The 20,797-nt window shown below is 32.6% G+C and overlaps 1 protein-coding gene across 1 annotated transcript; it reads right to left on the bottom strand.

The window, feature by feature from the left end:
* Positions 1-3,796: 3,796 nt before the first annotated feature.
* Positions 3,797-7,463, bottom strand: LOC145957066 (uncharacterized). The gene is made up of 3 exons (XM_083073292.1): positions 4,812-7,463; positions 4,457-4,558; positions 3,797-4,372 (listed from the first exon to the last, which is right to left on the bottom strand). Exons 1-3 carry the CDS (start codon positions 5,097-5,099, stop codon positions 3,989-3,991), a joined length of 774 nt encoding a protein of 257 aa, XP_082929418.1. The 5' UTR covers positions 5,100-7,463; the 3' UTR covers positions 3,797-3,988.
* Between the last annotated feature and the right edge of the window lie 13,334 nt (positions 7,464-20,797).

The raw sequence follows: 20,797 nt of genomic DNA, 5'->3' as shown, positions 1-20,797 counted from the left end.
TAAATAAGGACCTAGCGCATGAATTAATCACAAGTAGGGAACATACCCTCTCAATATGATTAACCCATGCTACTAGTAACAACCTGAGCAGTAACTCAACAACGGTCAAGTGAGCATCAAGCCCCTCAATAACAGTCATCAAGCCACCTTCTCTTCTTAGGCTCGCACAGGCTCGGGTATAGAGCCCAAATTGTGTGAGGTACAAGTGTTCGTGGGTGTGTGAGGTAACAAATAGACATGCAAATAAAATAAACAAAACTCTAATTTAAGCTTAAATCCAAACAAAACATGCGTAGCAAACAAAAATAACAAAACAAATAAATACAAAAAAAATAAAATAAAAGGAAAGGAAAAAAAAATTAATATTTATAAAGTCATAATTTTGCGCAATTAATTTAATAAGGCCTGACTTTCAAACATCCCCAGTGGAGTCGCCATCTGTCGTAACCGGGATCACGACGGGATGATGCTAACATTTATTTTTCAATGGAGCCGCCACCAATATTTTATTTTAAGGGAAAAACATTGGAAAACCCTTTAATGGATAATTTTTAAAATCAAAGTTGAGTTCGGGAGTCAATTACGTGTAGGGAAGGTATTAGCACCCTACAACGCCTGTAAAATAGTACCTTTAATTAAGAGCGCAAAATTATATAAATTTATAAACATTAAATTTACTCCTCAGAAATGTATGTGAGATGCTTCTTTTTTATTTTATATTAGAAAATTAAAGTGATTTGGGCTAGCAAATGGCTAATCAATAAACCCTTCCAATAACATGAAAGATAGAATTGCTATTCAATCAATGTTATTGATTTTTATTTATTGATACTAAATTATGCTTAGGACAATGAATAATTGTTATATTAACTTTTATGATTTACATGATATTAAAGGGTAGAAATGCTACTCAATTAATATCATTAACACTACAAGAAAATTGTGAATTAGAGAGGGAAAGATCCCTCGCAAATCCCTCGTGTAACACCCCAATTTCCTTAAAAGGATATTTTTATTAGTAATGGCATTTTCGTAATTATTGATGGCATTTTCGTAATTTTAATAAAGGGACAAGGGTATTTCTGGGTTTCGGAACGGGCCGTTCCAAATGCAGAACGGGCCGTTCCAAAAGAGCGAATATGCTATTTTTTTCAAGTTCCAGAACGGGCCTGGAACGGGCCGTTCTGGATGGAGAACGGGCCGTTCTGGTATGGAGAACGGGCCGTTCTAGAAATAGAACGGGTCGTTCTGCTGAGTCTCGGAACGGGCCGTTTCGGTTTTGGAACGGGCCGTTCCAGTTGAGAAATTTGCCCACGTTTGAAGGATCCGGAACGGCCCGTTCCGAAATCAGTACGGCCGTTCCGGTTGCGCCAGGAAGCCTATAAATAGGGGCAGGGGGGTGAAAATTTGGTACAGAGGAGAAGAAGTGAAAATTTTAGAGAGAGAAAGAAAAGAGAAAGAGAGAGAGAGAGAAGAGAGAGAGAGAGAAAGAAAGAGAGAGAGAGGGAAAGAAAAAAAGGGGATCCAGAGGAGGAGACCCTGCCCAAGTTCCAACTCCGCCTATCCAGGTAAGGGGGGGAGTGAGAACCTCGCTCAGGGGTGTGGGGATAATTGTTGGATAGTTGTTTGTCGGATTGGCCCCCAATCCCTTGCCGTTGTTCTGTCTGATTTTCTATTTACTCTATTTTGTTCTTTGTTGAAGATGTCGTTGTTCTGTTTGATTTTCTATTTACTTTACTTTGTTCTTTGTTGAAGGTGCTGTTGTTCTGTTTGATTTTCTATTTACTCTACTTTGTTTTTGTTGAAGGTGTCGTTGTTCTGTCCGATTTTCTATTTATTCTACTTTGTTCTTTGTTGAAAGTAATAAATGAACATGAAATTAATGTTAATAATAAATGGATTTTAATATGAAAAAGAATGCTCTCTGGATCTCTGTGAATTCCTATGCGAACCTTATGAGGAGTATTTATGACACGACCTTGTGAAATATGGACAAATGACATGAGACATATGAATGGACTATTGAGACATGTGATTATGAGACTATGACAAATGAGGACATGATGTACTAAATGAAATTATGTAACAAGTTAAATATTGAGTCAATGAGATTATGAAGGTATGACATGCATCATACGCATATATTATTCCAGGTGTGCCGCTGAGGCTGCCTACCAGTGATGTAACTTGCTAACGAGGTGTACCTTGGGGTCACCAGTGATGTAACATGCTAACAAGGTGTACCTTAGGGTCACCAGTGATGTAACTTGTAACCAGGTGTACCTTAGGGTCACCAGTGATGTAACCAGGTGTACCTTAGGGTCACCAGTGATGTAACCAGGTGTACCTTTGGGTCACCAGTGATGATATGTGAAACTTCCGTATGGCGCCACATGCATGCATTTATGAGATGAGTCCATGACATCATTGCATGATAAATGAATGTATTTGTAATATTGATGATGTATGTGTATTGTTTACATGTGACTTATATTTGTGGTGTGTGTGTGTGGGTGCTATCTAACCTTTATTCTTCACCTGAAACTGAGTGAGATGTTTCTCACTCCCTTGTTGTTTTTGTATATGTTTTAAATTATGTTGCAGATGATCAGCATCATGGGGATGTTGGTGATGAGGCTTAAGGCTTCAGTGGGGCATGCTCTGATAGGATGTGACGTCGGGCATAGCTAGGTTTATTTTGGATGTTATTATATTAAAAAGCTTTAATTTTCTCTTCTTATATAATTTTGAACGTTCCTGAGAAAAGACCAAAATGTACATCTTTATTATACTATTTTATTATATGATTTCAAAGTTATAAATTAATTCCTAACTAGGAGGCTCTGCCACCTTTGCTGGAATTAATCTATATTTTCCTTTATATGATTTCTTGAATCTTAATACTTATATGTTGACTTTTTATGATTGATGAGTTACGAATGTGAATCTTCTACCTTATAATATTTGAAATAATTGTTTTATACATGAAAGATGTTATTAAACTATGAAAGATTTTATTTACCCAAAAAGAAAAAAAAAGAAATTTTTCTTATTATTTAATTGTGAATTGATGATGGGGTAGAGGGTGTCACACCTCGCAAATCCCTCGCTAAACAGAATGGCGAGGGACTAGCGAGGGATTTGTGAGGGATCATTCCCTCGCTAAATTCAAGTCGCTAATTAGCGACGGATGCATATCCCTCGCAATTCCCTCGCTACATTCCTTTGCTTTTCCCTCGCAACCAGCTTCGCTAGTCCGTCGCAAATTTGTGCCGCTAATTCTTCGCTTTCGCCTCGCAAATGTAGAACCTAAATTCCCTCGCTAATTGTATTTAATATTTCCTCGCAAACCCCTCGCTAAACCCTCGCAAATATGTCCCTTGCAAATCCCTCGCTAAACCCTCGCAAATATGTCCCTCGCAAATCCTTCGCTAATCCCACGCAAATCCATCAAAGCATATGGATTGAGTTCCCTCACGAATCCCTCGATAAACCCTCGCAAATATGTCCCTCGCAAATCCCTCGCTAAACCCTCGCAAATATGTCCCTCGCAAATCTCTCGCTAAACCCTCGCAAATATGTCCCTCGCAAATCCCTCGCTAATCCCACGCAAATCCATCAAATCATATGGATTGAGTTCCCTCGCGAATACCACGCTAATCCCTCGCGAAACCTTCACAATATATCTTTTGAGTTTCCTCGCGAATCCCTCGCTAATATCTCACTTTCCTAATTACATTATTCTCTCATGTATCCCTGTAAATATGTCACTTAATTTGATATTTTAAATAAATCTAAATCAACTACATAATTTTTTTTAATTCGACATGATTTAAAATAAAAGTTGCATGTAACAATATCTCTTACAAAACCAAATTGTTAAATGTCTTACAAAATCCAACTTGTGCATACTATATCTTAAAGAAATATAAACTAATTAATGTCTTACAAAAAGAAAAGCCAAATAACAAGTCATCCTAAATAATAATCAACCTAAGCTAGTAAAATCATCATCTCGTCCTTGATCCTCCCTATGTTGGTTGGTTGATGGTGTTGTTGATGGTTGAACTGCTTGAATTATTTGCCTCATCATCTCTGGTATTTGTGTTTGCAAAAAAGAGGCCAATGCATTATTTATAACTGCAGTGACTCGTTCTTCTGTCATAGGCGTAAGATTTGCAGAGGAACCTGCAACCTCTAGAGATGAAGCTTGGGTAGAGCTACTAGTTCCAAGATCCAAGCTATGTCCCATGCCATGCACTCTTTTCTTCTTGTTTTCACCTGCAGCTTTTAACCAAAGATCAGAATCAATTATAGGATGAGATGAAGTGTCTTCTCCATATTTTTGTGTCATTGATTCTTCATATGTTTCCTACAAATAATAAACAAAAAAAAAAGTGAAATAGTAAGAGATTAAAAAAGTACATAATCAATCTTAAAATATAAAATAACATACAATAAATTTCTTTGCCCTAGTTGAGACAAATTCACCATCATTTTTTTTGTGAACTTTGTTATACACTTCACGATAAGAAACAGGACGATTCTCTTGTGCCTCCTGTAAAAAAATTACAGTACAAATTGTAAGTAATGAAATTTACCAAAGAAACTCATTAATTTTCAAAACCTTCAACTTTCACAACTTGTTAAAGAATTAAAAAAAAACTGCACTTAAAAAAAATCCATGGGTAAAGATTTTTAAGACATCATTAATAACACAATTTTAATTGTAACAAATTCCAAATATTAGAATAGGAATAAAGCAAACATCACTCATTAAGTATTGACAAAATTCAATATGATTTGATTACCATAGCTTTTTTATGTTGCCCGAAGCTTCTTGACCCTCCTGTGTGCACCATTGCTTCAGGCTGGGCAGCCCTGTTTTGTCTTCCAGCAACAGATTTCTTTTGCCATTCTGGTGTCTTCCAAATGTCGATCAACTCATTCCATATTTCAGCTTTCATCCCTCTAGGCTTGTGAGCCCTTAAATCCTCATAATTTCTTGAGTTTGCTACTTTTATTGCTTTATCCCTGTCTTTGCACAATTGATCAGAATACCTATCCATGCATGTTTTTTCCCAAACTTCCCTCGCCATCACACGATCATATTCTGATTCAAAACGATATTTTTCCTGCAATAATACAACTAAAGTAAAAAAAAAATAGTTGTTGATATAATGATATAATATATAATACTATTAGATTAATTACTTACCTTAAAATCATTAAATAACATTTTTTTCATTTCAGGGCAATAACTTTTCCAACAATCTGCAGCATAAGGCATCCTTGACATTACCTCAGAAATGATATCACGAGTCACAAATTGTTGAGCAAACCTCTTCCTATAATTCAATTCAAACCACAAATAGTTCAATAACATGAATTTAAAGTATTAATCATATTCATAAATTCAATTTTACTTACAGTTTAGAAACTGCCTCCACGGATATTATTTGCCTCCTATCAACTTCTACATTAGAATCTTCACTTGAAGGCACCATAATAGGTTGTTGATTATCAGATGTTGGGATAGTATTTGATTCACCACCATTAATCAAGGGGGTGGTATCAGATGATTGTCCACCACTAGCTGATGTAGCACCACCATTAGCTAATGAACTAGTAGATCCATCACCTAGACAAACATAGTAAAGAAAAGTTAGATTTTATCCATTGCATTTAAATAAATATAGAGTTAATAATTAAAATGTTATTCTAAAAGTGTACGAGGTGAGTGATGAGAAACATGTGGTGGAGGATTCGAAGCAATTTGAGTGAGCTGATGAGGATTATTGGCTTGATTAACCCGACGCCCTCTTCCTCGAGTAGTTGGCATAATGATTACCTACATAAAATTAAAACAACAAAAAGTGATCATTTATATGGGAAATTAAAGTCATCAAGAACCACAAGTAATCAAATAAGGCAATACTAGTACCAATTAGAAACCCTTTTATCTATTTCTTATTTTAACACTAAAAAATGAGTAATTATGTGTAATGTGTTGAAACTAAAACCTTTTAGAATATATTCATCACCTTTCAAAATCAAGTTGTTAATAATAACTAGATTCTGAATCATATAATTCCTCATCATCTATGAACTCGTTAATATCTTCAATCTCATCATCTTCAATATCATCAATGAAGTGATCATGATGAAAGTTGTCCATTGGATGATGTATATCATTGTTGCCTACTTCTTCCATTGGAGCAATTCCATGGTCATACAAATGTTTTTCCACCCAAAATGTTTCATCCCTGTAACGATTTCTACATTTTGCACATGGACAAGGAATGTGTCCCACTTCATCAATAATTGCCAGGTTTCTTGTGGCAACCCGAATGAAATCATCAACTCCATTTCTAAATTCTTCACTTACAAGGCCAGAGTGGTCTTTTCGTCTTAACATCCAACTTCGATCTGGTCTCATTACTCTTATTTTTTATTTCACAAAATAAAATAATAAGAAATAGGATTAATAAGCTATTATTAATCTTTTGTAAAATTCAATCTATATATAAGAAATACAATTAATAAGCCTACATCACAAATCAGTAATGATAGATAACTGTCTTGACATGTTTCTCTTTGTTCATTGTCTTAGATGATTTGGTAATTTAAAAATAAAACAAAAAATCAATTTTCTAAAAGAAGTCTTGTGTCTTGATTTAATTTTGAATTTTATTTTTGAAAATAGGTGATAATAAATAATAAAAATAATTTAAATATATTTCTTTTGGATTTAAATAAATTATTCTTAGAGAATAAAAGTAAAATAACATTATTTTATTTTATTTTAAATTAATTTTGTAAGGATTGGTTAACAAACCTTTTTTTTCATAGAATTTTGAAACAAACTTACAAAATAAAAAATTTAAAAAGATAAAAAGCTTTTAATCTTCGTGAGAAGAAAATGTTTTGATTCACATCAAACTCTTTACCTTAATAGTTTTAAATTTTGTTGTATGAGATAATAAAATGAAATATTTAAAAAAATGTTAGTTTAATTTTTTAGGATCAAGTTAACTAGTACAACATAATGAATGGAAAAGAGTGTTATAGATATTTGATATTCTAATTTTAGAAAATATGAGAGAAAGTGAACAATATGCTAAATTGGATATTAAGAGAGAAGATAAATTAATAAAATTAAATCAGTAAATTTGAAGGATGGGTACGAAAAGATAAAGGAATTAATTTTTTTAGAGAAGATTTTGGTCAGTTTAAATGAATTAATCGAAAAAGTTGAGGAAAGATAATAACAGGAAGTAAAGCCTTGAGAGAAAAAAATATAGTAACCTATATGAGGCTTATGCATAAACGACACCTTTGAACTATTATACAAAATCCAAATTTAATTTAATTTAATGAGAGAGTGTGGAGTACACAAAGTTATGAGTGATCAAATTGATGGTTGTGTCTAATATAATAAGGTTGATATAAAGATAAAGGTAAAAAAAGTATTTCTTTTATATTTGATTTTGAATGTGAATTTGAATTTTTATCATTATATATATATATATATATATATATATATATAATTTTTCTCTCAATTAGAATTTAAATTTTAGAATTAAACGATAAAGAATATAAAATAATATATTAAAAATAAAAAAATGTATTGAATGGAATTTTTTTTGTTCATTAAAATGATATCTCTTTAATAGTTTGTTTTATAGTTTGACATACTTTAATAATTTATTTATTTTATAGTATATTAAGATAATTAATTTTTATTATTTTTAAGTTTTGATATTGATAATGATAATATATGTTTTTTCTTTGATAGAGATGGAATTAGATAAAAGTTGGATACAAATTAATGATAGGACAAATCCTCTATATGAGAAGGGAGTTTGTGAATTTCTCGAATTCGCATTTAGTAGTGTTGAGGAGGGGAGGTTACTTCGTTGTCCATGCAAAAAATGTAAGAATGACCTTTTTTGGTCTTGAAAATTATATATGAACATTTGATCATAATTGGAATACAAAAAGATTATGTTACATGGGAACATCATGGAGAAGTGATGGGTGAATTTGATGATGAAGATGATAAAAACATATGTAGTGATGGGCTTGTTGACATGTTACATGATCTTAAAAGTGCTAACAATTTTGAAAACATCACAGAAAATAAGGAATCAAGTTATAGTACTAACACAAATATTGGTGGAGTAAATGAAGAAGCAAAAAAGTTTTTTAGATTATTGGAGGATGTTGAACAAGAATTGTATCCTGGGTGTGTGAACTTTTCTAAGTTATCATTTATTGTCCAATTGTTGAATATCAAATGTCTATTTAACTTGAGTGGAAAATCAATAGACGCTTTACTTTCTTTATTGGCTAAAGCATTTCCACAAGGAAATAAAGTTCCTACATCTTATTTTGAGGCTCGAAAAATTATTCGTGAACTTGGGCTTGATTATATAAAAATAGATGCTTTCTTGAAAGATTGCATTCTTTATCGAGGTGGTTATTCGAATTCTATGTCTTGTCCAACTTGTACTACTCCTCGATATAAAGATCCAAATAAAAAAAATTCCCCACAAGGTTATGCGTTATTTCCCTTTAGCACCAAGGTTACAACGATTATACATGTCCTCACATATTGCTACAGAAATGAGGTGGCACAAAGATAGGAAATTTGAAGATGGAAAATTGAGACATCCTGCCGATTCAATTGCATGGAAGGATTTTAACTCTAAATATCCATCCTTCGCAATAGATCCACGCAATGTAAGGCTTGGATTAGCTAGTGATGATTTTAATCCTTTTGGAAATATGAGCACTAAACATAGTGTTTGGCCAGTAGTTTTGATTCCTTATAACTTGCCGCCTTGGATGTGCATGAAAGATCCTTATTTCATAATGTCACTACTTATTCCAGGCCCTAAAGCTCCCGGAAATGATATTGATGTGTATTTGCAACCTTTAATCGATGAATTAAAAGAATTATGGGAGAATGGTGTAGAGACATATGATGCTTCAACAAAAGAAACATTTAGATTATATGCATCTATTTTATGGACCATTAGTGATTTTCCAGCCTATGGAAATCTCTCGAGATGGAGTACTAAAGGAAAATTAGCTTGTCCTTGTTGTAACATGAATACACGGTCTTTAAGCTTACTAAATGGGAAAAAAATTGCCTATATAGGAAGTCGACGATTTTTGCCACAAAGTCATTCATGGAGAAATAATGCAAAAGCCTTTGATGGTAAAAAAGAAAAACAATTTGCCCCTAAATCATTGTCTGGAGATGATATAGTTGAACAATATCAACATTTTGATCAAGTTAGTATTTTTAATTTCTTGTCTAGAATTCAATTTACAACAAGCTATAATGTATGTTTTAATATTTACGATCAAATAGTGCATTTATTTAAATTAAATTATCATATCAATTAAAGCTTAATAAAAATCAATCTAATACTTGAAATAGCATGTAACTATTTTAACTTTATCTATTTAAATAATTAGAGTTTAAATTTAATACTTACTATCAAATATTTTTTTATTAAATAAAATATTTTTAGTTATATTAATCAACCCTTATATATTAAATATGAATATTTATCTTGTATAAGAGTGTTTTTAGAAATGTTTTTCAATGAGAGAATTTTTATAATTTTTTTTTAATTTCTTATATATGTCAATTTTTATTTATTATAATATCAATAAAAAAAATATTGTAGTATAATATAAATTATTTATCTTTATATGTTTAAAAAATATTTATTTATACAAAATTTAAATAATATTTATATATTAAAACATAAAATTTATTTTGTAAATATAATTTATTATAAATTTAATTATATATAATAAATATTTAGTCCATGCATTATACAAGCTAAATTATTAATTTTTGCTTATTCACAATTTATTCCTTCTTATATTATAGATAAATGTAACATGACATTTAAATAGACTATGTTATATTAATTTATCTGTTTTTTTTTTAAGTTAAAATATTTCACGGTTCACAAATAACAAACCATGAATAACAATAATATTTAACTATCAATTACTAAAAGGTTATCCATAAAAAGTGGATCACACTAGACTATAAACCCCCATAACTGTTTACCACACTTTTTCTAACTTATGATTTTATCTTTTATAACTTATTTTTTTATTTTGAAAGACTGTTATAATTTATGTATTGAATTAAAATTTTTAAAGCTAAATATAAATTATACATTTAAATTAGCAAAAATAATTTAGTTATATGAAATTATTATATATGTATAGTTATCCATTAAATAAATTTTATTTATTATCTAAATTGATTTAAATACATATTATACTTATTTAGTAAATACATTTTATCTATTATATATTTAAATAGGTTTTTTCTATTAGTATATTTAAATAGGTTTAGTTATGTGTTAAACAAAACTTATCAATTATCTAACTTGGTTCAGTTTTTTTTATGCCGCATGGATTTACTAGTAAATTTTAAAATAATATTATTTAAAATTTATTTTTTTAGATACAAATTTAAATTTAATTATTACTGATGCACTAATTGAGTTATATTAATCCAAAATTATTCTAACCTTAGTATTATTGCATAATATTTATTTTTTTTATAAAGATAAGAAAAAATTATCCTAATTTTAATTATTTGGAAAATAAAAACTTAATCATGATTAATCAATAATACATTTTTACTATAGGAAAATTTTAGTTATGAATGAATTTACTTAATTTATAATTTAAAAATTAAAAATAATTGAAAGATTATATTTATATATCAAATTTTTATATTTTTTTTATTTTCAGGTGAATTTTGGGAAATTTAAAAAGAAAAGAAAGCGAGGAGATATATTACTTGGAAATTGGAAGAAAAAAAGCATTTTCTTTGAATTGCCTTATTGGAGATATTTAAAAATACGACATAATTTAGATATTATGCATATTGAAAAAAATGTTTGTGAGAATATAATTGGAACAATGTTGAATCTTGAAGGAAAGACAAAAGATAATTTAAATTCTCGTTTTGATCTAGCCATACTAAAAATACGACTTGAGCTTCATGCGACTATGATTAGTGTAACACCCAAATTTTTATTATTATTATTTTAATGGCATTTTCGTAATTTTAATAAAGTTATAGGGGTATTTTGGGTTCCGGAACGGGCCGTTCCAAAAGTGGAACGGGCCGTTCCAAATGTTGAAAATGTGAGGTTTTTGTAGTCCCAGAACGGGCCTGGAACGGGCCGTTCTGGTATGGAGAACGGGCCGTTCCGGAGGGAGAACGAGCCGTTCTGCTGAGATTAAGAACGGGCCGTTCTGGTTTCAGAACGGGCCGTTCTGCTTTTTGGGAACGGGCGTTCCGATTTTGGAACGGGCCGTTCCAGTTGAGAAATTTGCCCACGTTTGAAGGATCCATAACGGGCCGTTCTGAAATCAGTACGGGCCGTTCCGGTTGCGCCAGGAGGCCTATAAATAGGGGCAGGGGGGTGAAAATTTTATATTCAGTAAGAAAGTGAAATCCTAGAGAGAGAAAGAGAAGAGAGAGAGAGAGAGAGAGAGAGAGAGAGAGAGAGAGAGAAAGAAAGAAAGAAAGAAAGAGAGGGAAGAAAAAGGGGATCCAGAGGAGGAGACCCTGCCCAAGTTTCAACTCCGCCTATCCAGGTAAGGGGGGGGAGTGAGAACCTCGCTCAGGGGTGTGGGGATAATTGTTGGATAGTTGTTTGTCGGATTGGCCCCCAATCCCTTGCCGTTGTTCTGTCTGATTTTCTATTTACTCTATTTTGTTCCTTGTTGAGGATGCCGTTGTTCTGTTTGATTTTCTATTTACTTTACTTTGTTGTTTGTTGAAGGTGCCGTTGTTCTGTTTGATTTTCTATTTACTCTACTCTGTTTTTGTTAAAGGTGCCGTTGTTCTGTCCGATTTTCTATTTATTATACTTTGTTCTTTGTTGAAAGTAATAAATGAGTATGAAATTAATGTTAATAATAAATGAGTTTTAATATGAACAAGAATGCTCTCTGTGAATACCTATGCGGACCTTATGAGGAGTATTGATGACATGACCATGTGAAATATGGACAAATGACATGAGACCTAAGAATGGACTATTGAGACAAACTATGATTATGATACTATGACAAATAATGATATGATGTACTAAATGAAATTATGTAATAAGTTAAATGTTGAGTCCATGAGATTATGAATGTATGACATGCATCATATGCATATATTACTCCAGGTGTGCCGCTGAGGCCGCATACCCACGACTAACAAGGTGTACTTTATGGTCACCCACGATGTAACATGCTAACAAGGTGTACCTTATGGTCACCCACGACTAACAAGGTGTACCTTAGGGTCACCCACGATGTAACATGCTAACAAGGTGTACCTTAGGGTCACCAGTGATGTAACCAGGTGTACCTTAGGGTCACCAACGATGAATTGTGAATCTTCCGTATGGCGCCACATGCATGCATTTATGAGTTGAGTCCATGACATCATAAGCATGATAAATGAGTATATATATGTGATATTGACTATTTATGTATTGTTTACATGTGACTTATATATGTTGTGTGTGTGTGTGTGCTATCTAGCAGTTATTTCTGCACCTGAAACTGAGTGAGATGTTTCTCACTCCCTTGTTGTTTTTGTATATGTTTTAAATTATGTTGCAGATGATCAGCATCATGGGGATGTTGGTGATGAGGCTTAAGGCTTCAGTGGGGCATGCTCTGATAGGATGTGACATCGGGCATAGCTAGGCTTGTTTTTTTAGGGATGTTATTGTTTTAAAAGCTTTAATTTTCTCTTCTTATGTAATTTTGAACGTTCTTGAGAAAAGACCAAAATGTACATCTTTGTTATATTTATTATTATATGATTTGGGAGTATAAATTAATCCCTAACTAGGAGGCACTGCCACCTTTACTAGAGTTAATTTATATTTCCTTTATTATTATTTGTATATATATGATTTCTTGTTTTACACTAAATTGTATTGAAAATCTTAATTTCTTTTCTTTTATAATTTTTACACTGGAGTTATGATTTATGAGTTACGAATGTGAATCTTCTACCTTGTTATATTTGAAATATTTGTCAACTATGAAAGATTTTATTTACCCAAAAAGAAGAAAAAAAATATTTTATTGTTACTTTTGTTGTATATTAATAATGGGGTAGAGGGTGTCACATTTAGTGGTATCAGAGCAGGTCAATCTAATCGGCCGTGACTTATCGAGATTCTGTTGTGTACTCTGACATTGTTTTGTTTGTTGTATACTTTGGTAATGCTTTGCTTTGATGATGTTTTGCTTTGATAATGATGATGATGATGTTCTCCTTGTGTTGATATTGTAAAGTTTGATATTGTTAAGTTATTATTTTTTTTTTTTAATTAGAGGAATGATAGTCATGATAGTATCAGCTAATACCATTATGACCTTTCTTCTTCATTCTTATGATTGCTTAATTGTTTGATACTTACGTAAGAAGTGGTGGTTGAGTAATATCGCTTGTGTTGCAAGCATATGTGCGAGTAGTGGTAGACGAAATATGTTGTTAATATTGTGGGAACTATTGAGGCCTTAGATTTGGGTAAGACATTGATTTATTTTAAAGTGTATTAAGAATTTATGATTGGTGAAATTTTTGAAAGCTATAGTTGTAGCAATTGAATCCAAAGATGAGGTATGTTGAGAATTGGAGTTTTGGTATTCTTAAGGAGAGATTGAAGTGTTGATGATTTTTAGAGTTTGATGGTTGCATGAAAATTTTATTTTCTAAGCCTTTTGTACTGAATAGGTGAGTTATTTGGTTTAGATTTGTAGTGGGAAACTTTGATATGAATTTCAGGTGGAAAGGAGTAAGTTTGGAAGGATTAAGGTATTTTGTGGCATAGATGCTGATGCGTTAGTGTGTAGAGAATGTTTGCACTCCCGTTACAGCAACTTTGGTGATCAAAGGTCTAGTGGTAAGCATTGAATATATCTATGGTGATTTTTGAATTTTTAGCTAAGAAAATGATTTTTTTAAAATCTCATGTCTCACTAAGAGTTGTAGCCTATTCACTTAGTGATAGGTTGATATCACGTGGATGAGTAGAACTCTTTATGTGTTGTTTTCTTTGATAGTTGTTAAAAATAGAAGTTAGTCTGTATAATAATGTTTTGGGTTAGTAGGCAATGCAAGGATAAGAATTGACATGTTTTGAGGTGTTTTCGTGTAGATTGAGAGGTTGTTTAAGGTTATATGATGCTATGTGGTAAAGGTTGTTCATGTACATGCTTATGGATGATATATATGAAGGTTTAAAGTAGGCATTCTAATATGACTTGATGTGCATGTATGTCGATATGTGAATAGAAGACCTTAGGGATCAAATGGTGAATGTTGTATGGTTAGTGATATTGATCTTAGGATGTGTGATATGATCATATTGTAGTTGAAGGTGAAGATATATCCAAGACGGTTGTATGTTAAGTTTTCTAGTCCCTGTAAATTTCAGTTAAGGTGAACATGAATCTATCTTAGGTAGAAGTTATGTTTAAGCAGAGAGATATCTAAGCAAGTTAGCGAGAATAAAAGTTTTATGAGGCTTACTATTGGAGATTTATTGAAAGAATTTCTAGGATAGCATTGCCTTTGACTACATTCACTATGAGGGGTATTGTCTTTATGTGAGATAGTAAGTATAAGAGTAGTTCTAACTCTTATGGCAAGATTGACTAGTGATAATATTACCTGACTCTAGTAAGTCTTATGTAGGATATAGTGATGACTTTGAAGACAGGTTTAGGTGGATTATTGATGCAAAGGTAGTAACTTATGTTTTTAAGCATCTAGGAAATGGAAAATTCATGAGAGAAATTACCTTGAATTAGAAGTTGTAATAGCTACGCTTGAGATTTTAGAAACATTATTGAGATATTTAGTGATTATAAGGATCTTAAATATCTGTTTGATCTGACGGAATTGAATATGAAATAGAAGAGATAGTTGGAAATTGTAAGGATTAAGATTTTAATCTTAGTTGTTATCTGGGTAAACCTATAGCAGTCGATGCTTTGAATAGGAAATATCTATATTTATCTTTCTTTATGGTCAAAGAGATATATCTTTTGGCTCAAGTTAGGAATTTAAGTTTGATTTGTGAAATTACTCCTAGTAGTAAGGGACTATGTATGACTCGATTAACGAATGGATTATTCAAAGGATATTGAATAAGTATATTAGTCGATTCATTTTGGTGGCCAGGTATGAGATTATAGGACAAGGTAGTGAATAAGAGTTTTCTTGGAGTATAAATAAAGTGGTAAGACTTGAAGACCGAGTATGAGTACATAGTGAACTTATAATTAGGTGCCTAATCATTGGAGAAGATTATACAAGTTAAACTAATGTGGTGACAAATGTCCTGAGTAGGATGAACATTTATCTATCATTTTGATGATATAAGTGTTGAGTTTGATTGAGTAGATTAGAAACTTAAGCATGATGTGTGAGCTCACCCTTAGGAACATTGAATTGAATATGTTGAAAGGATTAATAATGAGACTCAGGAGTTAGATTCTTTCTTAGTGACCCAAGTGAAAAAGATTGGTAGGAATATAAATAGCCTTTTACAAGTGGAAGTTGATGGTGTTTCGGGATACAAGGATATAATCTATGTGCCTAGTAAACCCAAATTAAGGAAGATGATCTTAGAGAAAGGACATAAGAATATTTTTAGCATTTATTTAAGAGTTACTGAAATGTATCAGAGTGGCGCAGCGGAAACATGATGGTCTAAAGAGAAGTAGAGAAGTTGAATCAAGGTGTAGAAAGTAAGTTTAAATTTGGAGTGGATGAAGTGTTGAGATTTAAGGATGGGTTGTATATTCCAAATGTGCCAGAACTTAAGAGATCAATCTTGGAAGAAGGTCATAAGAGCAGTCTTAGTATTCATCTAGGAGTTACTAAGATGTATCAATATCTTAAGAAGATGTTTTGGTGGCCTAAGATGACGGAGGAAGTGGAGGAATTTGTGTATGCTTGCTTAGTATGTTAGAAAGCTAAGGTAGAACACCAAAAACTTTCAGATTTAATACAACCTTTAGACGTTCTAATTTGAAAATAAGATTCTATATCTATGGATTTAGTTGTAGTTATGTATGATATTCTTAAGAAATTTGATCTTATTTGGATTAATGGATAGGCTTACCAGGTCTGCTCATCTTGAACTTATTAACATTAGACATTTCTTGGAGAGATTGATAGAGTTGTACATCAATAAGGAAATTTTGAAGAAAGTGCTACATGGGAGTTAGAAGGCAAGATGCGAGAAACTTATCTATTTTTGTTTTCAGGTAAATTTCGGGGACGAAATTTCTAAAAGGAGGGGAGAATTGTAACACCCAAATTTTTATTATTATTATTTTAATGGCATTTTCGTAATTTTAATAAAGTTATAGGGGTATTTTGGGTTCCGGAACGGGCCGTTCCAAAAGTGGAACGGGCCGTTCCAAATGTTGAAAATGTGAGGTTTTTGTAGTCCCAGAACGGGCCTGGAACGGGCCGTTCTGGTATGGAGAACGGGCCGTTCCGGAGGGAGAACGAGCCGTTCTGCTGAGATTAAGAACGGGTCGTTCTGGTTTCAGAACGGGCCGTTCTGCTTTTTGGGAACGGGCGTTCCGATTTTGGAACGGGCCGTTCCAGTTGAGAAATTTGCCCACGTTTGAAGGATCCGGAACGGGCCGTTCCGAAATCAGTACGGGCCGTTCCGGTTGCGCCAGGAGGCCTATAAATAGGGGCAGGGGGGTGAAAATTTTATATTCAGTAAGAAAGTGAAATCCTAGAGAGAGAAAGAGAAGAGAGAGAGAGAGAGAGAGAGAAAGAAAGAAAGAAAGAAAGAGAGGGAAGAAAAAGGGGATCCAGAGGAGGAGACCCTGCCCAAGTTTCAACTCCGCCTATCCAGGTAAGGGGGGGAGTGAGAACCTCGCTCAGGGGTGTGGGGATAATTGTTGGATAGTTGTTTGTCGGATTGGCCCCCAATCCCTTGCCGTTGTTCTGTCTGATTTTCTATTTACTCTATTTTGTTCCTTGTTGAGGATGTCGTTGTTCTGTTTGATTTTCTATTTACTTTACTTTGTTGTTTGTTGAAGGTGCCGTTGTTCTGTTTGATTTTCTATTTACTCTACTCTGTTTTTGTTAAAGGTGCCGTTGTTCTGTCCGATTTTCTATTTATTATACTTTGTTCTTTGTTGAAAGTAATAAATGAGTATGAAATTAATGTTAATAATAAATGAGTTTTAATATGAACAAGAATGCTCTCTGTGAATACCTATGCGGACCTTATGAGGAGTATTGATGACATGACCATGTGAAATATGGACAAATGACATGAGACCTAAGAATGGACTATTGAGACAAACTATGATTATGATACTATGACAAATAATGATATGATGTACTAAATGAAATTATGTAATAAGTTAAATGTTGAGTCCATGAGATTATGAATGTATGACATGCATCATATGCATATATTACTCCAGGTGTGCCGCTGAGGCCGCATACCCACGACTAACAAGGTGTACTTTATGGTCACCCACGATGTAACATGCTAACAAGGTGTACCTTATGGTCACCCACGACTAACAAGGTGTACCTTAGGGTCACCCACGATGTAACATGCTAACAAGGTGTACCTTAGGGTCACCAGTGATGTAACCAGGTGTACCTTAGGGTCACCAACGATGAATTGTGAATCTTCCGTATGGCGCCACATGCATGCATTTATGAGTTGAGTCCATGACATCATAAGCATGATAAATGAGTATATATATGTGATATTGACTATTTATGTATTGTTTACATGTGACTTATATATGTTGTGTGTGTGTGTGTGCTATCTAGCAGTTATTTCTGCACCTGAAACTGAGTGAGATGTTTCTCACTCCCTTGTTGTTTTTGTATATGTTTTAAATTATGTTGCAGATGATCAGCATCATGGGGATGTTGGTGATGAGGCTTAAGGCTTCAGTGGGGCATGCTCTGATAGGATGTGACATCGGGCATAGCTAGGCTTGTTTTTTTAGGGATGTTATTGTTTTAAAAGCTTTAATTTTCTCTTCTTATGTAATTTTGAACGTTCTTGAGAAAAGACCAAAATGTACATCTTTGTTATATTTATTATTATATGATTTGGGAGTATAAATTAATCCCTAACTAGGAGGCACTGCCACCTTTACTGGAGTTAATTTATATTTCCTTTATTATTATTTGTATATATATGATTTCTTGTTTTACACTAAATTGTATTGAAAATCTTAATTTCTTTTCTTTTATAATTTTTACACTGGAGTTATGATTTATGAGTTACGAATGTGAATCTTCTACCTTGTTATATTTGAAATATTTGTCAACTATGAAAGATTTTATTTACCCAAAAAGAAGAAAAAAAAAATATTTTATTGTTACTTTTGTTGTATATTAATAATGGGGTAGAGGGTGTCACAATTAGAGATGGTAAATATTCATTCCAAAATGCATGCTACACTATGTCATTAGAGGAAAAACGCAACTTTTGTCAATTTCTAGTTGATTTAAAGGTTACTGATGGTTATTCATCAAACATTTCTCGATGCATTGATGTCAAAGAGGGAAAAATATCTGGAATGAAATGTCATGATTGCCACATTTTTTTACATCGTTATCTTCCACTTTCGATACGTGGTGTTCTACATAAGGAAGTTTGTGAGACATTGATTGAAATTAGTTTCTTTTTTAGAGAATTATGCTCTAAGACATTAAGTTCAGAAAACTTGGACTTGCTAGAAAAAACAAAAGTGCTAACCTTATGTAAGTTGGAGAAAATATTTCCCCCTTCCTTTTTTGACATAATGATCCATTTACCCATTCACTTGGCAAATGAGGCAAAGATTGCTGGGCCTGTGCAATATCGTTGGATGTACCCTATTGAAAGATATTTGCGTAGACTTAAATCCTATGTGAGAAATAAAGCTCGTCCAGAGGGATCTATTGCTAAAGGTTATATTGCACAAGAATGTTTGCATTTTTGTTCTAGGTACTTGCATGGAGTGGAGACAAGTCTGAATAGATCTGGAAGAAATTATGAAGGTGATCTAAATCGATCGAAAAAATCAACATTGGAAATTTTCTCACAAGTCGGAAAGCTATTGCATGGAAAGAAGTATGTTGAGTTAAGTTCAGTAGAATGGGAGCAAGCAAGAAGTTATGTTCTTAAAAATTGCGATGAAGCCTCACCATTTATTAAGTAACTGATTTTCTTCAATGTTTATTCTATTTTTATTTTTTTATATAAATACAATTCATTACATTTATTATATATGTTTACATGACCAGATTACATAAAGAAGAATTATAGAAAGCAAATTCACAATACGTGGAACAAAGACATGAAAAAGAATTTTTTCACTGGTTTAAAACTCATGTAAGTATTTAAATTTGTGTATCTATCTATCTCTGTAACACCCCAATTTTCAAAAAGGTTATTATTATTATTATTATTATTATTATTATTATTAGATGGTATTTGGTCATAATTATTTTAATAATTATAGAGGAATATTATTTTGTACGTTTTAAATAATTATTATGTTGGACAATTATTTTGTACGTATTAAATAAGTATTTTTATTAGCATTTTCAAATAAATATTTATATGTTTTAAGAGAAGGTTGATTTTATATGATATTTTGTTATTGAAATTATATTATTATATTTAGGGTCAGAAATATATTATTATTATAGAGAAAAAATATTTTATAATATACATGTATTTATTTTATTTAATTATTTTGAGGAAAATTAGAAGTGGGTTAGAAGAGAAGGAAAATGGGTTGGGTTGACCCAGTCCAATGGATTAATTTTAAGAAAGGAGTCAAGTGGTGTTAACCTATCTGCCTCATTTGCGTTCTGAAGGGTTAGGGAAAAAAAAGAGGAGAAACAAAGAGCTCTAAGGAAGAGTACTCAGGAACGATCTTAGATCACACCAAGACCATTCATCTTCTGCTCATCCAGGTACGGGGGAGATGGGTTTCTTCATATGTGAATATAGGGGTGTTCGGGTAGAGAGGGCAATCCCTAAGTCCCTCTAGGAACTCTATTTAAAATTCTGAACGATTATCTGTGCAATCGATGTTCTAAATTCTTAATTCATTTGGAAGAACTTATTTCTTGAATTGTCTTTGAATTCCATTGGGGCTTTCTTGTTAATTCTTTATCCTTAAATTTGATGACTTGAATTTTATGTGTTAAGAAGAGTTTAGATTTTTTTTTGTAAAATCAATGGAAACCAATTTTTGAGGCTTGAGATGTGTATGGATTGATTTGGAACGTATGAAGAATATAAATGGAGTTAAACTGAACCAACGGGGTGTAGAAGTAGTGAAAATTGGTAAAAACCTTGTTGAAACTCGTAAAACGCAGGTTTAATTTCACAAAGGGGAGTCTGGACAGAGATTTGGGCGCTCAGCGCCAGTTTTGGGCGTCGGGCGTCGGGACCCCGACATACGTTTGTAATTTTGCGATATCTTTCTGTGTAGTTATCCAAATCGAGTGCCGTTTGTTTTTTTAGAAACTAGACCATCTGGGGCTACCATTTAGATACAAGAATCGTGTAAAAATATTAATATTTGATCACGTTATGTGAGTTGCAATTTGAGCCTTCCAATCTGTGTGCGAACCACCACATCAATTTTTGTGAGCCCTGAATGGTAACCTAAACGACTTTATTAGGATTTGTGTTCTTCATGAAAGTTGTAGATATTGATG

This window comes from Cajanus cajan, chromosome 4 (genome assembly GCF_000230855.2).
Source record: "Cajanus cajan strain Asha chromosome 4, NIPB_CcT2T_4, whole genome shotgun sequence".
Classification (NCBI taxonomy): domain Eukaryota; kingdom Viridiplantae; phylum Streptophyta; class Magnoliopsida; order Fabales; family Fabaceae; genus Cajanus; species Cajanus cajan.
Note: the sequence above shows the minus strand (reverse complement) of the source record. Positions and strands in the feature narration are given on the sequence as shown.